General features: G+C 40.1%; 1 protein-coding gene and 1 long non-coding RNA gene across 4 annotated transcripts in view; one reads left to right on the plus strand and one right to left on the minus strand.

The window, feature by feature from the left end:
- Positions 1 to 2,989, minus strand: part of LOC128878832 (uncharacterized) — a 4,691-nt gene extending 1,702 nt beyond the window's left edge. The window contains exons 1-2 of the long non-coding RNA XR_008457506.1: positions 1,305 to 2,989; positions 1,165 to 1,234 (exon numbers count right to left, since the gene is read on the minus strand). This is a non-coding gene — a long non-coding RNA (uncharacterized LOC128878832). The remainder of the gene's footprint in view (positions 1 to 1,164; positions 1,235 to 1,304) is intronic.
- Positions 1 to 13,285, plus strand: part of LOC128878824 (uncharacterized) — a 54,960-nt gene extending 41,675 nt beyond the window's left edge. For 2 of the 3 annotated variants that reach the window (XM_054127376.1, XM_054127377.1), the window contains one exon: positions 10,810 to 13,285. In XM_054127376.1, coding sequence (XP_053983351.1) covers positions 10,810 to 11,960 — 1,151 coding nt within the window. In that variant the 3' untranslated portion in view covers positions 11,961 to 13,285. The remainder of the gene's footprint in view (positions 1 to 10,809) is intronic. The other variant, XM_054127378.1, reaches the window with a different exon arrangement.
- The last annotated feature ends 234 nt before the right edge of the window (positions 13,286 to 13,519 follow it).

Consider the following 13,519-nt stretch of genomic DNA (forward strand, 5'->3'; position numbering starts at 1 on the left):
ACTTTCAAAGATTGATCTACATTCCCTTCTTTATATCTGAAAGAAAGTTAATAAAAAAATTCGGAACACATTTCGTGATGTGTCGTCCATGAGCGTATAAACAAACGGTTCTATCTGTTGAACTAAGAGAGGGCAAACGAAAATTTCACTTGAGCAAACGTGAGCAAACGACGACGAAACAGAATCAAAAAGAAAAATTTGAAATTTCGAAAAAGGTGGGGCTAGCTTCACACTTTTTCAAAAATTTGAATCGCGTATAGCTTTTGAACTAAAGAGGGGAAAACGAAAATTCCAATTGAGTATTCCTGAGCAAACGATGAGCAAACGTATGGAAAAAGAAAATTTTGAGTTTTTAAAAAAGGTGGGGCCAGCTTCACACGGGTCTCGGCCGCATATCGCGTCACCGGCCAAAACATACCTCGAAACACTGAAATGGGAAGTTCTACCCCACCCGCCGTACTCTCCAGACATTGCGCCTTCTAACTATTATTTATTTCGATCGATGACTAACAATCTGGCTGAGGAGCACCTCACTTCGTATAAAGAAACGAAAAAATAGATCGATTCGTGGATAGCCGCAAAAGATGTATCGTTTTTTCGACGTGGAATTCAAATGTTGCCAGAAAGATGGGGAAAAGTAGTCTCCAGCGATGGGCAATATTTTAATTGACTTGTTTTTTTACTACTTTTTTTTAAATAAGGGATTTATTTTCACAAAAAACGGCGAGAATTTATTCACACTCCCATTATAACACAAGGAAAACTCATGGATAAGATAACATAATATATTAAATGAAAAACTTATACACTAAAGGTTACATAGAAATATGAAAGTATAAACGTGAAAAGTACATGATGTTTCACACCATGCTTGGACCGTACTACTACGGCGCCACATAGGGAGGCATGCAGGAACGACTTCAAATTTGATAATGAATTTAAATTGCACATCTCAGGCCAACATTCCTCAGGATCTCGAGTTAAAACTACAAAAGGTTTTGGTAAACATACTGACTGTGAACATACGACTTTGATCACATTGAAATTCAATTCTTTCTCTTCCAAAAGGCATCAACATATTCAAACTGGCGACATTACAAAACCGACTTTTGATCGTTCATCATCTGTTTTGTTCTACTGTGCGGCGGTGCAAGACCTACTCACTAAAAACACCACAATCTTCTTCCACGTACGCAATAGGAGATGTTTAGGGTTAGGTTTGGTTTCCAAGACACTGTAATATCACAGTATAAGTACAACGAGTAGCGTTACTTGGCAAAAGTAGCGTCCGCAAATGTGCATACCAAGAACATGACGACAACGCTGTTTCCTATATTGTACACTAGATGGTACTAATAGTAACCGACACCACGCGCAGCGTCACACGTCGATTCAATTTATTGCGCAGCGTCACAGTAACATACTGCGTATGGAATCGTTTGAAACTGTATTAAACAATGTAATTTAGTACAATCCTACGTGTTCAGTACGTTATCAAACGTTTTCCAAAGGTTTCGGGTTGCCGGAATGTCGTTGGCGTCGGTTTCCTATAAACCAGAATATCGACTGTTCCAGCCTATGGAATCGATTGAAACCGTGTTAAACACTGTAATTTAGTATAATTCCACGGGTTCAGTACGTTATCAAACGTTTTCCAAAGGTTTCAGGTCGTTGGAATACCGTTGGTGTCGGTTTCGTATAAACGCGATTATCGAGCGTTCCAGCATATGGAATCGATTGAGACTGTGTTAAATAATGTAATTTAGTGCAATTCTACGTGTTCAGTACGTTATCGAACGTTTTCCAAAGGTTTCAGGTGGTGGGTTGTGTTTCATTCTATTTCGTTGACGTTCCTCTTTGTGTTACTTGGTAATCTGAATATTATTTAAAATTTTTTAAAATAATATTCAGTTTAAATATTATAAATAGTTTATATATGCACACGGTGCCTACTAGGAACATAGCGGACCTCGGACACAACATCAAAGGTGCCGACACGGAGTGACGCTACTGGTTGTACCTATACTGTGGTAACATCGTTTCAACCATACATACATGGACCGCTCAAACTATAATGTAGTCCGTAACCAACATGTCCCATACCAAAGTTACGAGTAAAGCCCTGGTTTTTCTGAACGAGATCGCTACGGAACATTCCGTTCGTTTAGGCCGGACGAAATGGTCGACGGAACGAGTGATTTGAGTCGATGAGGCCGGTTTCTCTGAAAAACCGTCACGAAATGACGACGGAAACCGAAAATAAGGATTGTGGACGGATTCATGAATACTCAATTCATAGTAGTGTTTGTGTAAAATCCGTGACGATATTCCGTGGACCCCTTTCCGTCCAAACCAAATCATTTTGGTTTCGACGGAACGAAGCGGACGGATTTGCGTGAGTGCGAGTGAATAGACACGAGGAATTCTGTCTTCGTTTAGGGTCGAAGAGATCAGGGACAATAGCGATACTTGACCCAACCTTTTTTTTCTCTACGACTCTATCCCAGGGAGTATGTCCCAAACCATTTCACTATTGACGATGTTATGTTGTATATCAATCTCAAAAATGAGAACTAATATACGTGGGGGTTCAATTCTAACTCTTTCAGATTAATGCATTATCTGTAGCCAAGTGGCAGTTTTCAATTGAACGCAATAATGAGTCTTCCGACGCGAAGGTGTTAATAATGAAATATAACTATTATACAATATGTATTACTATAAAGAAATATAATTATAATTATTATGTAACCATCGGCAGCATTTGTTTTCCCAACCTTGGCAGCGCAAAAGGTAACGATTGTCAACATGTTCACAGACTATGAATGTACAATGGACGATGTTCGAAGTCAAATTCAAAAGACACTGAACAAGTCTTTTCGTGGATACCCGAAATCGCGATAATAGCGAAGTCTATATGTAATTCTATGTACATATGTACCTATAATGAGACTTCCCTTACAAAATACAACACAGAGCTGATAACTACTAATAGTACTAAGTATAATAAAATATGTTTAACACCTTCGCGTCTGGATATACTTAAACAATTTGCTACACATAATTTTATGAAATTCCTGTAATTTCTTATTTGACATAAGAATGCGTCATCCGTAATCAGCGGAAGTTTTCGATTTAACCCAAAAATAAGTCATCTGTAGCAAAGAGGTACTCTATATATATATATATATATATAAATAATGTATAATATTATATAATGATCACATTTACACATGTGTATTGTTTATATACTAATTCTAATTACATTAAAATATACTACATGTATGCACGTTTGACGCCTCATAAACTCATTCACTACAACAGGAGTTCACATGATTCCGGAGATTCCGTCTCGCTTCGAATTGTTAATATCAAAATCCGTCCCGGTCGACGGAACGGAGACCCACGAACTGCCATCTGGACTGAAGTGTGAGATCTTTTACGGTTACTAACATACCACTGGTATCGGTGAGATCGTCCACGAACTTTTCCGTCTCTATTCCGTCACGATCTCGTTCAGAAAAACCAGGGCTTAAGCTGTTGTGCGCGATAGTAGTGGGGAAAGGTGCGAATTGAAATTTTGGACGGTTTGTCGAACTACTCTTCGACCATTGGTCAAAGCTACAGTCAGCCTGTCATCGAGATGGAATTTTTGCTATAGTTGTCGAATTTGACGCATGCGCATTAGCGTCATATCTCACTTTTGGTATGAAGATGTTGGTTACGCTCTGCTCAGTGTATAAAGGGTAGGCTTGAGCAGTCCATGTATATATGGTCGAAGTAATATCGTCTCCTCCCATGGGACGTATAATGGCGGCTACATGCCCCACCCATAGCCATCTACGAGCCACCATTTCGTGGAGAAATTATTTTCGTGGAGAAATCTTCACAGATATCTCCGACCCTTGGGGAGGGGGCCTAGATTATAGACGATTTTTACTCACTAAAACTTTCACGGTGACCCCCTCTGGCATATACGAAAAGTGTATCGAAATTATCCAGTGAACATTTATCCCTGCATCTTTCTAGCCACACGCGTATTCACATATAGTCACTGAAAGGGATCTTCTGAGATCGTAAAGTCAGTCGGACATCGATCTTTACAACTTAAGTCGACCGCAATTAGTAACCTGACACCTTTTTAGACAAGGACAGAGCTAGACTTTTCGTTCAGGGCCGTATGGTATCAGAATTAGGATGTTCATATTTCACGTAAGACTATTTCGTTTTGTGAAGTATTCTAGGGGAGGAGAGAGGAGGTTGTAGTCTAGTTTAATCAAACTCATCCAAATATTTATGTTTTAAGCTAATAATAATGACGAAAAATATTACTTTTTACTTTCTGATACTTTCCTTTTAAGAAGGTTCAATTTTTTTATTTCAGAATTTTCCTTTTTCTTGGATGGTATGTATGTAATATTAGGTTGGGGAGTATCTTTTAACAAATTGCAGCATGATTGAATCAGCAATTTATAAAAAGACTTTTCCCCACCTCAATGTCCCTCTTCTTCAAATATGTTCCGTTGCCTGCCCTCTGTTAAAGGAGGAAGTCACCTCAGTTCAAGATGACTTCCTCACCCCTTAAATGTTATCCAAATATCTTCCAATTATCATTCTGCAATCTCCTCACGATATTCATTTTCAATTTTAATTGTTTTTTTAACGACATTTTTCCAATTAATTTCATTAATGTTATCTATCTCACTTCGTATTAATTCAATAACTTTCCAATCTTTCGGGTAACTATTTTTCTCCTAATATTTTGTTTTAGCTGTGCCCATATCATTTCGATAGGGTTAAATATACAATAATGGGGTGGTAATCTTAGTATAATATGCCCATGTTCTTCGGCTAATCTGTCAATTACGTATTTTTTCTTGTATGTCTTCGTTCTCATTACTTCTAAAAGTTCTTCTTTTGTATAATTTTCTTCGAAATATAAATTATTGTCGATTAGAAACTTCTGAATTGTTGATTTTGAGGACCGTCTCGTTGGAATTTTCTCTTCTTGTCTGCTGTGATACGATGCATTATCCATAACAATGATACTACGAGGCTTTATATTTGGTAATAACTGGTCTTTGAACCATTTTTCGAATACATTTCCATCCATATTTTTATGGTAATCTAAATGACAGTATTCGAATCTTTTTCCAGCTAGATATAATCCATTTTGTACCCATCCTTCTTCACTGCCGCAGTGCAATATAATTAATCGTTTTCTCTTATTTGTGGACACTTTTGCAAGGCATCTTCGACTTCTATCAACCCACCCTTTTTTCGCTGTATCATGTGTGTCGTACCAAGTCTCATCTAAACAATAAATTGTTCTTGTTTCCTGTCTGTACGCGGCAATTTGCTTTAAATATTGCGATTTATGTTGTACGATTCGTTCATAATCTATTATTATGGATCTTTTCATTACATTTCGAAATTTAAATCCTACTTTTAACAAAAGACCTCGTAGTGACGTTTCGCTTATTGAGATTCTTTTTGATCGCGGCCTTTGTAATATTATTTCAATTGTTGGTATTTCATTCTCTTCGTAAGCCTTGTACACTTCTAATTTTGATACTTCTTCTATTCTAGGAATTAACTTTTTTTACTTACCAGCATCTTTACGTACCTTCCGTTTTTTTATTCCATTTTTGAGGAGATCCTGAAGTTTCGTTACTGATATATCCGTTAATAATGGTGCTTTTTTAAAGGCTTCTTCTCTACCAAATTCTTTTTTAGTTATTACGAGAGGGGATCAAATATAAACGAGACTTTATTTTTAAAATTCTTTTATTCAGTGTGTGGTGGTTGTTGTGCCTGTGGAGGGAGAGTGAGAGAGGGGAGAAGAAAAGGAAAGGAACGTTTCGTCCTGGGCCTGCTAGTGGACTCATCAGTAAGGCTGCTAGCAGACTTGTGCCTTAGACGCCGGAATATTTAGAGTTCGTTTTTTTTTTCGTTGGGTTCTCTTGTATGATGCTGCGGTGCCTGGGGGATGCCCTTATAACCCGCTTTTCTCCTTGATGCTGTTGGGTGTCTTTTTGGTCCTTGTCGTGTAGTGCGGTGATGTATCTCTTGAGTGTTGCAGGATAAAAGTTTCAAAAAACCTGATAACAGTAAAAATACGAAAAATGAATTAGTATTGTTCCTATAAGAAGTCACTTATCATTTTGGGAGTCCTGAATCTGATTTTTAGTGGTATTTCCTCTGTTTTGTATTGTCCTAGCATGTTTATTAATGGATTTATATGTTCGTAGTTATATAGGTTGTGAAGTTTTGATTGTATGTAGGCTTCCATGTATTCAATGTTGGTATCTCTGTGCAATAGTTGTATTGGATAGTCACTGTCCTTGTTTAAACTACATAGTTCTTAGGAATTTATTTTGTGCTCTTTGTGTTATGTTGATATAGGTTTTGGCTGTAGTGAACCAGATTTGTGCCCCATATGTTAGTATGGGTCTTGCGGACATTTTGTAGAATAGCATTTTTTGCTTTAGTGGAAGTGTACTGTTTTTTTCTTATTAGTGGTAGAAAGTGTTTGTATACGCCTATTGTTTTCCTTGCTCTGTCCTGTATAGTACGCTTCCATGTAAGTTTATTGTCTATCCATAGTCCTAGGTACTTGACTTTGTTGGTCCATTCTATTTGGTGGTTTCCTATTTTGATTTTTGGAGGATTTTTTGTTCTTTTTCTAGTGAAGTATATTGTTTCTGTTTTGGTATCATTGATATCTAATTTCCAAGCTGTGAAGAAATCTGTTATATTTGTTAGGTGTGTTTGTGTGTGTTTTACCGCTTGCTCTAGTTTCCATGAGGTGGAGTAGATGGCTGTGTCATCAGCGTAGAGGGTGATTTGTGTGTCTATGGATTTGGGTATGTCAATTGAGAATAGGATTGGGCCGAGGATGAATCCTTGTGGAACGCCTGCTGGCATAGGTCTAGGAGAGGATGTTCCATCGTTTATTGTTACTTGTAGCGTTCTGTTTGTAAGATAGTTTTTTATCATTTCTATAAGGTGGTTAGGTGTGTTTATCTTGTGTAGCTTAAGAATAAGTCCATTGTGCCATACTGTGTCAAATGCTTTTTGTATGTCTAGTAAAGTCATTACTGTTGTTCTGTTTTTGTTTAGTTCCATTGTGATGTGTTCTGTTATTCGTAGTATTTGTTGTATCGTTGAGTGTGCGGGTTGAAAGCCGAACTGTTTATTTACTATGATTTTGTTTGTTTTTAGATGTTTAGTGAGTTGTTAGTGTATTATTTTTTCAAGAATTTTACCTAGTATGTTTAGCAGACTTATTGGTCTGTAGCTGGAAGGGTTCGTGGGTGGTTTTTTGGGTTTTAGGAAAGCTATTATCTTTGCATTTTTCCAAGTTATTGGGAAGTATGCTATCTTGAGAGTCTGTTTGTAGGTGTAGTATAATTGTACAATTAATTTATGTGGTATATGTTTGAGCTGAATTGTGGTTATTTTGTCTGCGCCGGGTGATTTGCCATTTTTAAATTTTTTGATTATGTTTTTAATTAGGTTGGGAGTGATAAAGGTTGTATCTGGTGTGGTTTGTGTGTTTTCTAAAGTATTTGTGATGGAGTTTGTTTGTATTTTATGGATAGAGGGATGTGTGAGTGTAGATTTGTGTATCTCTAGGAAGTTGTCTGCGAGTAGTTCTGCTTTTTCCGTGTTGGTATATGCTGTGGAGTTTGTTTTGGCGAGTGGTGGTATGTGTGTGTTTTTTGTTTGTATAGCTTTGTAAATTTTCCACCCTGCGTTTTGGTCGTTGACCAGTGTGTTAAGTTTTTGTTGCCATTTTGCTGTTTTTAATTCTGCGATTTTGTGTTTTATTTGGCCTGAGAGAATGTTTCGTAAAAGTTTGTACATGAGCTTTCCTGTTTTTTGATGATTTCGTCTGTATCTGTTTCTTAATTTAATTAATTTAAGTAGTTCTTGGTCCGGAGTAAAGTTTCGTATGTATGTTTTTTGTTTTGTTGTTGATTTTTTAAACGAGTTTAGGATATGTTTCTGTAATATATTTATTTCAATGTCTATGTCGTTGGGGGTGGATATTTGAGTGTTGATTTTGTACGCATTTGGTCGTGAATTTTTCCCAGTTTGTTTGTGTTATTGAGTGGTTGGTGAAGGTTGAGTTATGATTCCCAATGGTGAGGATAATTGGGAGATGGTTGGAGGAAAGATCGTTTATGGTTTTGCATTTGTGTTGACTAGCTAAATTGGATAGGAAGATGTCAATGTTGGAAGGTTTAGATGTAGGGGCTTGGTGGGGGTAGGTGTCACTGTGGATGATATGGTAGTTGTTGTTCTTCATGTGTGTATGTAATGTTTTTCCGTTTTTGTTTACGTTAGTGTTGTTCCAGTTTGTGTGTCTGCCATTAAAGTCGCCTCCTATGATGAAGTTGCCTGGGAAGGAGTTGAGTGCATCAAGGTTTGTATCTGATATTTTGTTTTTCGGGATGGAGTGGCTGCGCCTATTGTAAGTTTCGGATTTGAGTTAATCTGAATAAATATTGTTTCCATGTCGCCTGTGCCTGGTTGAGGAAGGTTATCATAGGAGTGATTTTTGTGTATTAGGGAGGCAACTCCACCACCGGCGTTGTTTGGTCTGTCTTTCCTAATTATTGAGTAATTGTTAATTCTGGGATTGTCTGTCGGTTTAAGCCATGTTTCTGTTATGATAGCAATGTCTATTTGATGTGTGTCGAGGAAAAGTTGTAGTTCAAGGAGTTTGGGTAGAACGCTAGTGGCGGTCCACAAGAGTAGTTTGGTTGGGGTTTTTTTTATTTTGAAGAGAGGAATAGGTGTGTTTGGATTTTCTCCATGCTTGATGCTAGGGTGGTTATAGCGCTGGTGAGTGTTTGCAGTAGCATTGTGAGGTTTAAGATGTTTGTATTGATTGTTTCGAGGTGTGGAGTGATTTGGGGTAGTGTGATTTGGTATGTTTGGTATTGGGGGATTTAGGAATTGGTTATTCTGTATTGGGACTGTGTCGTTTTTTACTACTTGAGCGTATGAGATGTGACGTGTCGTGTTTGGCAATGTGTTAGTGTTATGTCGGTAGAGTGGTGGGTAATTGGGTGTAGCTTGATTTTGTTCAAGGTGTAAGGTAGGAATTGGTTTTGTAGTAGCGACTCTGTTTTGTTTTTTGTGCAAATAGGATAGTAGTGCGGGACATTGGCTGTAGTTTGCTGGGTGGTTACCTTTCCAGTTGAAGCAGTTAGCTGGGGTGGTTGGGGATTTAGAGCAGGTACGCGTGTCGTGCTGGCCTGCACATTTCACGCAGTTTGGAGTTTTGTTACAGTTACGCGAGGAGTGACCGTGGGCTTGGCAACGGAAGCATTGGATAAAGGGTTTCTTACTATCGTATTTTTCCCAGTAGATTCTTGATGAGTAAACGTGACTGGTTTTCTTTATTTGCTGGATTGAGTTTTCAGGGGAGAATGTGATTTTGTATGTTGCATAGTTGGATGGGTTTTTCCTGGAAAGTTCAGTTATTTGGATTGGGGATAAACCATTGATTTTTCATTCTTCTGCGATTTCTTGGGGACTGACTTTTGGGAGCCCTTTGAGTACCATGGATGTGGTTTTTTGGTTTGGGAGGGAGAAGGTGTGATATTCAATGTGTTTTTGGTTACAGAACTCTTTGAATGAGTTATAGTTGGGAATGTCTTTGAAATGAATTTTGATTTGGTTTCCGAGGTACTTGGCTTGTACCTCATCACCGTATGCGTGTTTTAGAGTGTTTAGGAACTGGAAGTAGTCTTTTTTGTGATTGTGATTGTATATGGGAGCTGGTTTGTATTTGGGTGTTTCTGGGGTGGATTCTGTGTGTGTGTCTGTGGTTGTGTTGTTTGTTTCAGTGTTTAGGTTTATGTCAAATTGTTTTTGTGTTGCGATCATGTTCCAGATTTTCAACTTGTTTACGTTCTTCCTTGAATTTTTTATGCCAGGTAAACACGCGAGCCCTTGATAGTGTTTGATCTCCAAACTGTACCATCAATCTTTGCAAAATTTTAACTGGTTTGACGCCTTCATGGGTAAGAAATTTAATAATTATGCGTTGCGCAACTGAGACGTGCACTTGTTGCTCTGACATTGTGAATGTTACTGTCAAACTTGTCTGAACTCAATAATGCAATGCTCTCCCCACTCCTGCCATACTAAACAATACACTGTAGAAGCGGTCACCCGCTCTCTTTAAGTTTACGCGATCAGAAACAAAAGTCTCGTTTATATTTGATCAACCCTCGTAAATTTGTAATAATTGTTATACACAATCTTTGAACTTCTTCCGTTATATAATAAGTTTTTTCTTGGATAACATTCTCTGTCACTTCTTCATTACTTACCTCTTCTTCTTGTATCTGCAGCTGTGGCAGATGACACGATGGTTCATTTACCTCCCATGACCGAAATATTGTTTCTTAATTTAATAAACACGTTAGTACCGTACTGATTGCCTGACTGAAAATGAAGGTTTGGGTTCGAAAGCTGTCTACTTATTGAAAATACTGTGTTAGGTAGGAACTTTTCCAATTTGGAAAAACCCGCGTAGCAAATATCAAGCCTTGGGGCCCCGGGGTGTAACGTGAGCATGTATACTTTAGAGCCGCGACACACCTGTCGTTCTACGGATCAGTTACCTGGGCCAATAAAGCAATAACTACTGTTTCGGTTTACGACCTCACAAGATCCCTTCCAGCGACTATACCTCTCCTGATGTGAAGAGGAAACAAATCCATCTTTCTGTACCACTTCTTTACCACATTCACCATTTCACTTCCAACTGTGAACTATCTCCACCAGGTGAAAGAGAGCCAGACAACGACCGAGCAGGGGAGGATGCTGCTGCTGTGAGACTGCGGCGCGAGTGGTATCGTCGAGGCAGGCAGTTCTCCCTATCGTTGCCCGGAAACTGCGACCAATCGTTAGTGTCGTCGGAGGGGCTCGTCCGAGTCTCGCAATCCGTCGACGCCGATCTTCTCGGTGGGTATCTTCGGAAACGCGACGCTTCGAGTTCGTTTAGCACGGTCGACGCATCCTGTGATTCGCAGCCGAGGAGCTTGTGCGGTGCCTTGAGCGGCACCGAGCCAAACTTCGGCGACCAAGGGGACGTCGAGGCAACGAGCGCCGGGCTCAATCAGATGGTCGAGCGAGTCGAGGAAACGGTCGTGCGGCGAACGGTTCGAAAGCTCGAGGCAGGCGTCGTCGATAGCAGCAAGATGGGCGACACCACGCCGTTCGTATGTTCCTGCGAAGGAGCATGCGGTTGCGCCACGGTTCGTCGATCGCTGTCGATCAGGGAGCGACGCGAGATCGACGTCGCTCGTTTTTGGCCGTTTCGTCGCGTCTCCATTGAGCAAGATGACCAGGAGACGGAGAAGGACGAGTCGAGCGAACGACAGGCGGTCGAAGAGCAAGAGGAGGAGCCGTCTCGAACGAAGAGCGCGATAGTCAGGTTGCTTGGTGCGAGGGCTGGTAGATGGCAGTGCGGTAGCGGCTGTTCGACGACCAGTTCGACGCCATGCGGAACGCTACGTAGGTCTCCGAGGAAGTTCACTGTTTGTTCGCGCGACAGCCACATCGGACGAATTTCACCGATGGGATCGACCGCCAGTTACGAGAAGCTGAATAACTGCGACTTCGATGTTGCGCGCAATAAACTTCTCCACGTATCCGATCCCAGCTTGATCAGTTCCAACGCACAGGGACGCCGCGCGCGACGGTATTCGAGCTGCGATCTGGAAGGTCTCTACGAGGGCATCAGGGTTCTAGACGGAGTTCTAACACGAAGAGGCTTGGCGATGACGCACGGCCGCAAACAATCGGTTACGATCATGTTGTTCGGTACACCAGACCACGGGGCCATGCGTCGACGGGCGATGGCTGACACGGAGAACAGAGCCCACGAAACTCTCCGGGTCTCTCGTTATAGCTTAGATGCCATTTCCAATTGATCACTCTCTGTCTTCCACTCTAAGAAGTTTATATACGCGTGTAACGTCTTCATACCCCACATTATCATTTTCGATATTAAAGTAAGATTCGACTTGGGTTCAAAGACGTTAAAGGGTAAATCAAGATGTCTCTTCTCGCAATGTTCACGCTATGAGATCAGCTTTGAGGATTAGATCAGTAGATGATAGCTATCCGTGCCGTTACGGAAAAATTACTAGCTTTGACACCGACCACCAGTGCCGTCTCAATGTATGCTCGGGGACCCCGAGCTAATTTATGCTACGTTGAACTCATGTGTGGCACAAATGTATATTTGAAAATGAATGTGAACTTTGTACGGCATTGGTCACTAAAAATCTACCTCCCAAATTATATCGACGTAAGATTGAATTGGATTCACTCATGCGTATAAAGCATGATATCCTGAAGACCATGCATTTTAAGACAGGCCTGTCAACCACGACGTTATTTTTTCTGGACAGGTGTTTAGGTTGGTGATGGAACTGGTAACTTTTTCTGCTCACAGTTCACAAGGGTCATCTTATAGTGTAAAGATTATACCAGTGCTTTCTTTGTACGCAAAGAATTAGTGTAAGTTTGGCGCATAGCGCTCAGGAGTAACAAGACCTTAAAGTCTTTAGCCTCTTATATCCAAGACCGCTAATAGGTGTGCTATCCAACTGGTGGGCTTTACTTGTGATTTTTATTGGGATTACTAGACCTCTCATCGCTATACAGATCATCGAGTACACATCATCGATGACTCGTTCACCTCTAATCTTCAGTATTATGAAGAACAGGAGGCAGAGCCCTAGTAATTTACCCTTCGAAGTTCTTGAACCAGCAATCGAGTTGCATGTTAGCTTATCGTTGGTTTCAGACAATTTAAAATAAAGTTCTTTGGGGTGACAAGCAGAAGACACGAGCGTAAAAGCCGCTTTTGGAGTGACACTACATGACAATTGTATTATACACCTAGTATTGTTGGTGATATGAATTAAGCATTTTGTTTTTCGGATTGGTATACGTAGAGCGAAAACAAGAGAAGCGTAATGTGCCACAGTCAGCACCGAATAAGAAAGAAATACATCGCGTCGTTTCGAACGATGTTTTGTCTCCCTTCTTCCCGCTCGGTGACGAGCTACTTTACTCAATTCTCCTGAAACCGAGCGGCCAAGGGGGACTGCGAAGGAGATTCCCGAGCTTGTGACAGATAGAGTCACCTTAAATTTAATTAATCTTTGGTTACTATGTATAATATAACTGAGAACTGTACAGAACTATAACTATAATAAATATATTATATCACTATACAAAATACAAAAGTTATTCTATACAGTACCTTCTCACGGCGACGCTGTATTTATTCGTGAAGGGTGCGCAGGAGCCAGAGCCAAACTTCGAGTTGACTTCAGCGACAGTTGCGGAAAGAGTAGGAAACTCGGTGACAAGGACAGAGAGGGCGATACAACAATTGCAGGAGAGACGAGGACAGGGCGATTAGGCTAGCATGATTCTTGTCAAGGATATCGAAACAAAGAAGCAATATTTTCTAATA

The sequence above is a fragment of the Hylaeus volcanicus genome, chromosome 6 (genome assembly GCF_026283585.1).
Source record: "Hylaeus volcanicus isolate JK05 chromosome 6, UHH_iyHylVolc1.0_haploid, whole genome shotgun sequence".
Taxonomy (NCBI): domain Eukaryota; kingdom Metazoa; phylum Arthropoda; class Insecta; order Hymenoptera; family Colletidae; genus Hylaeus; species Hylaeus volcanicus.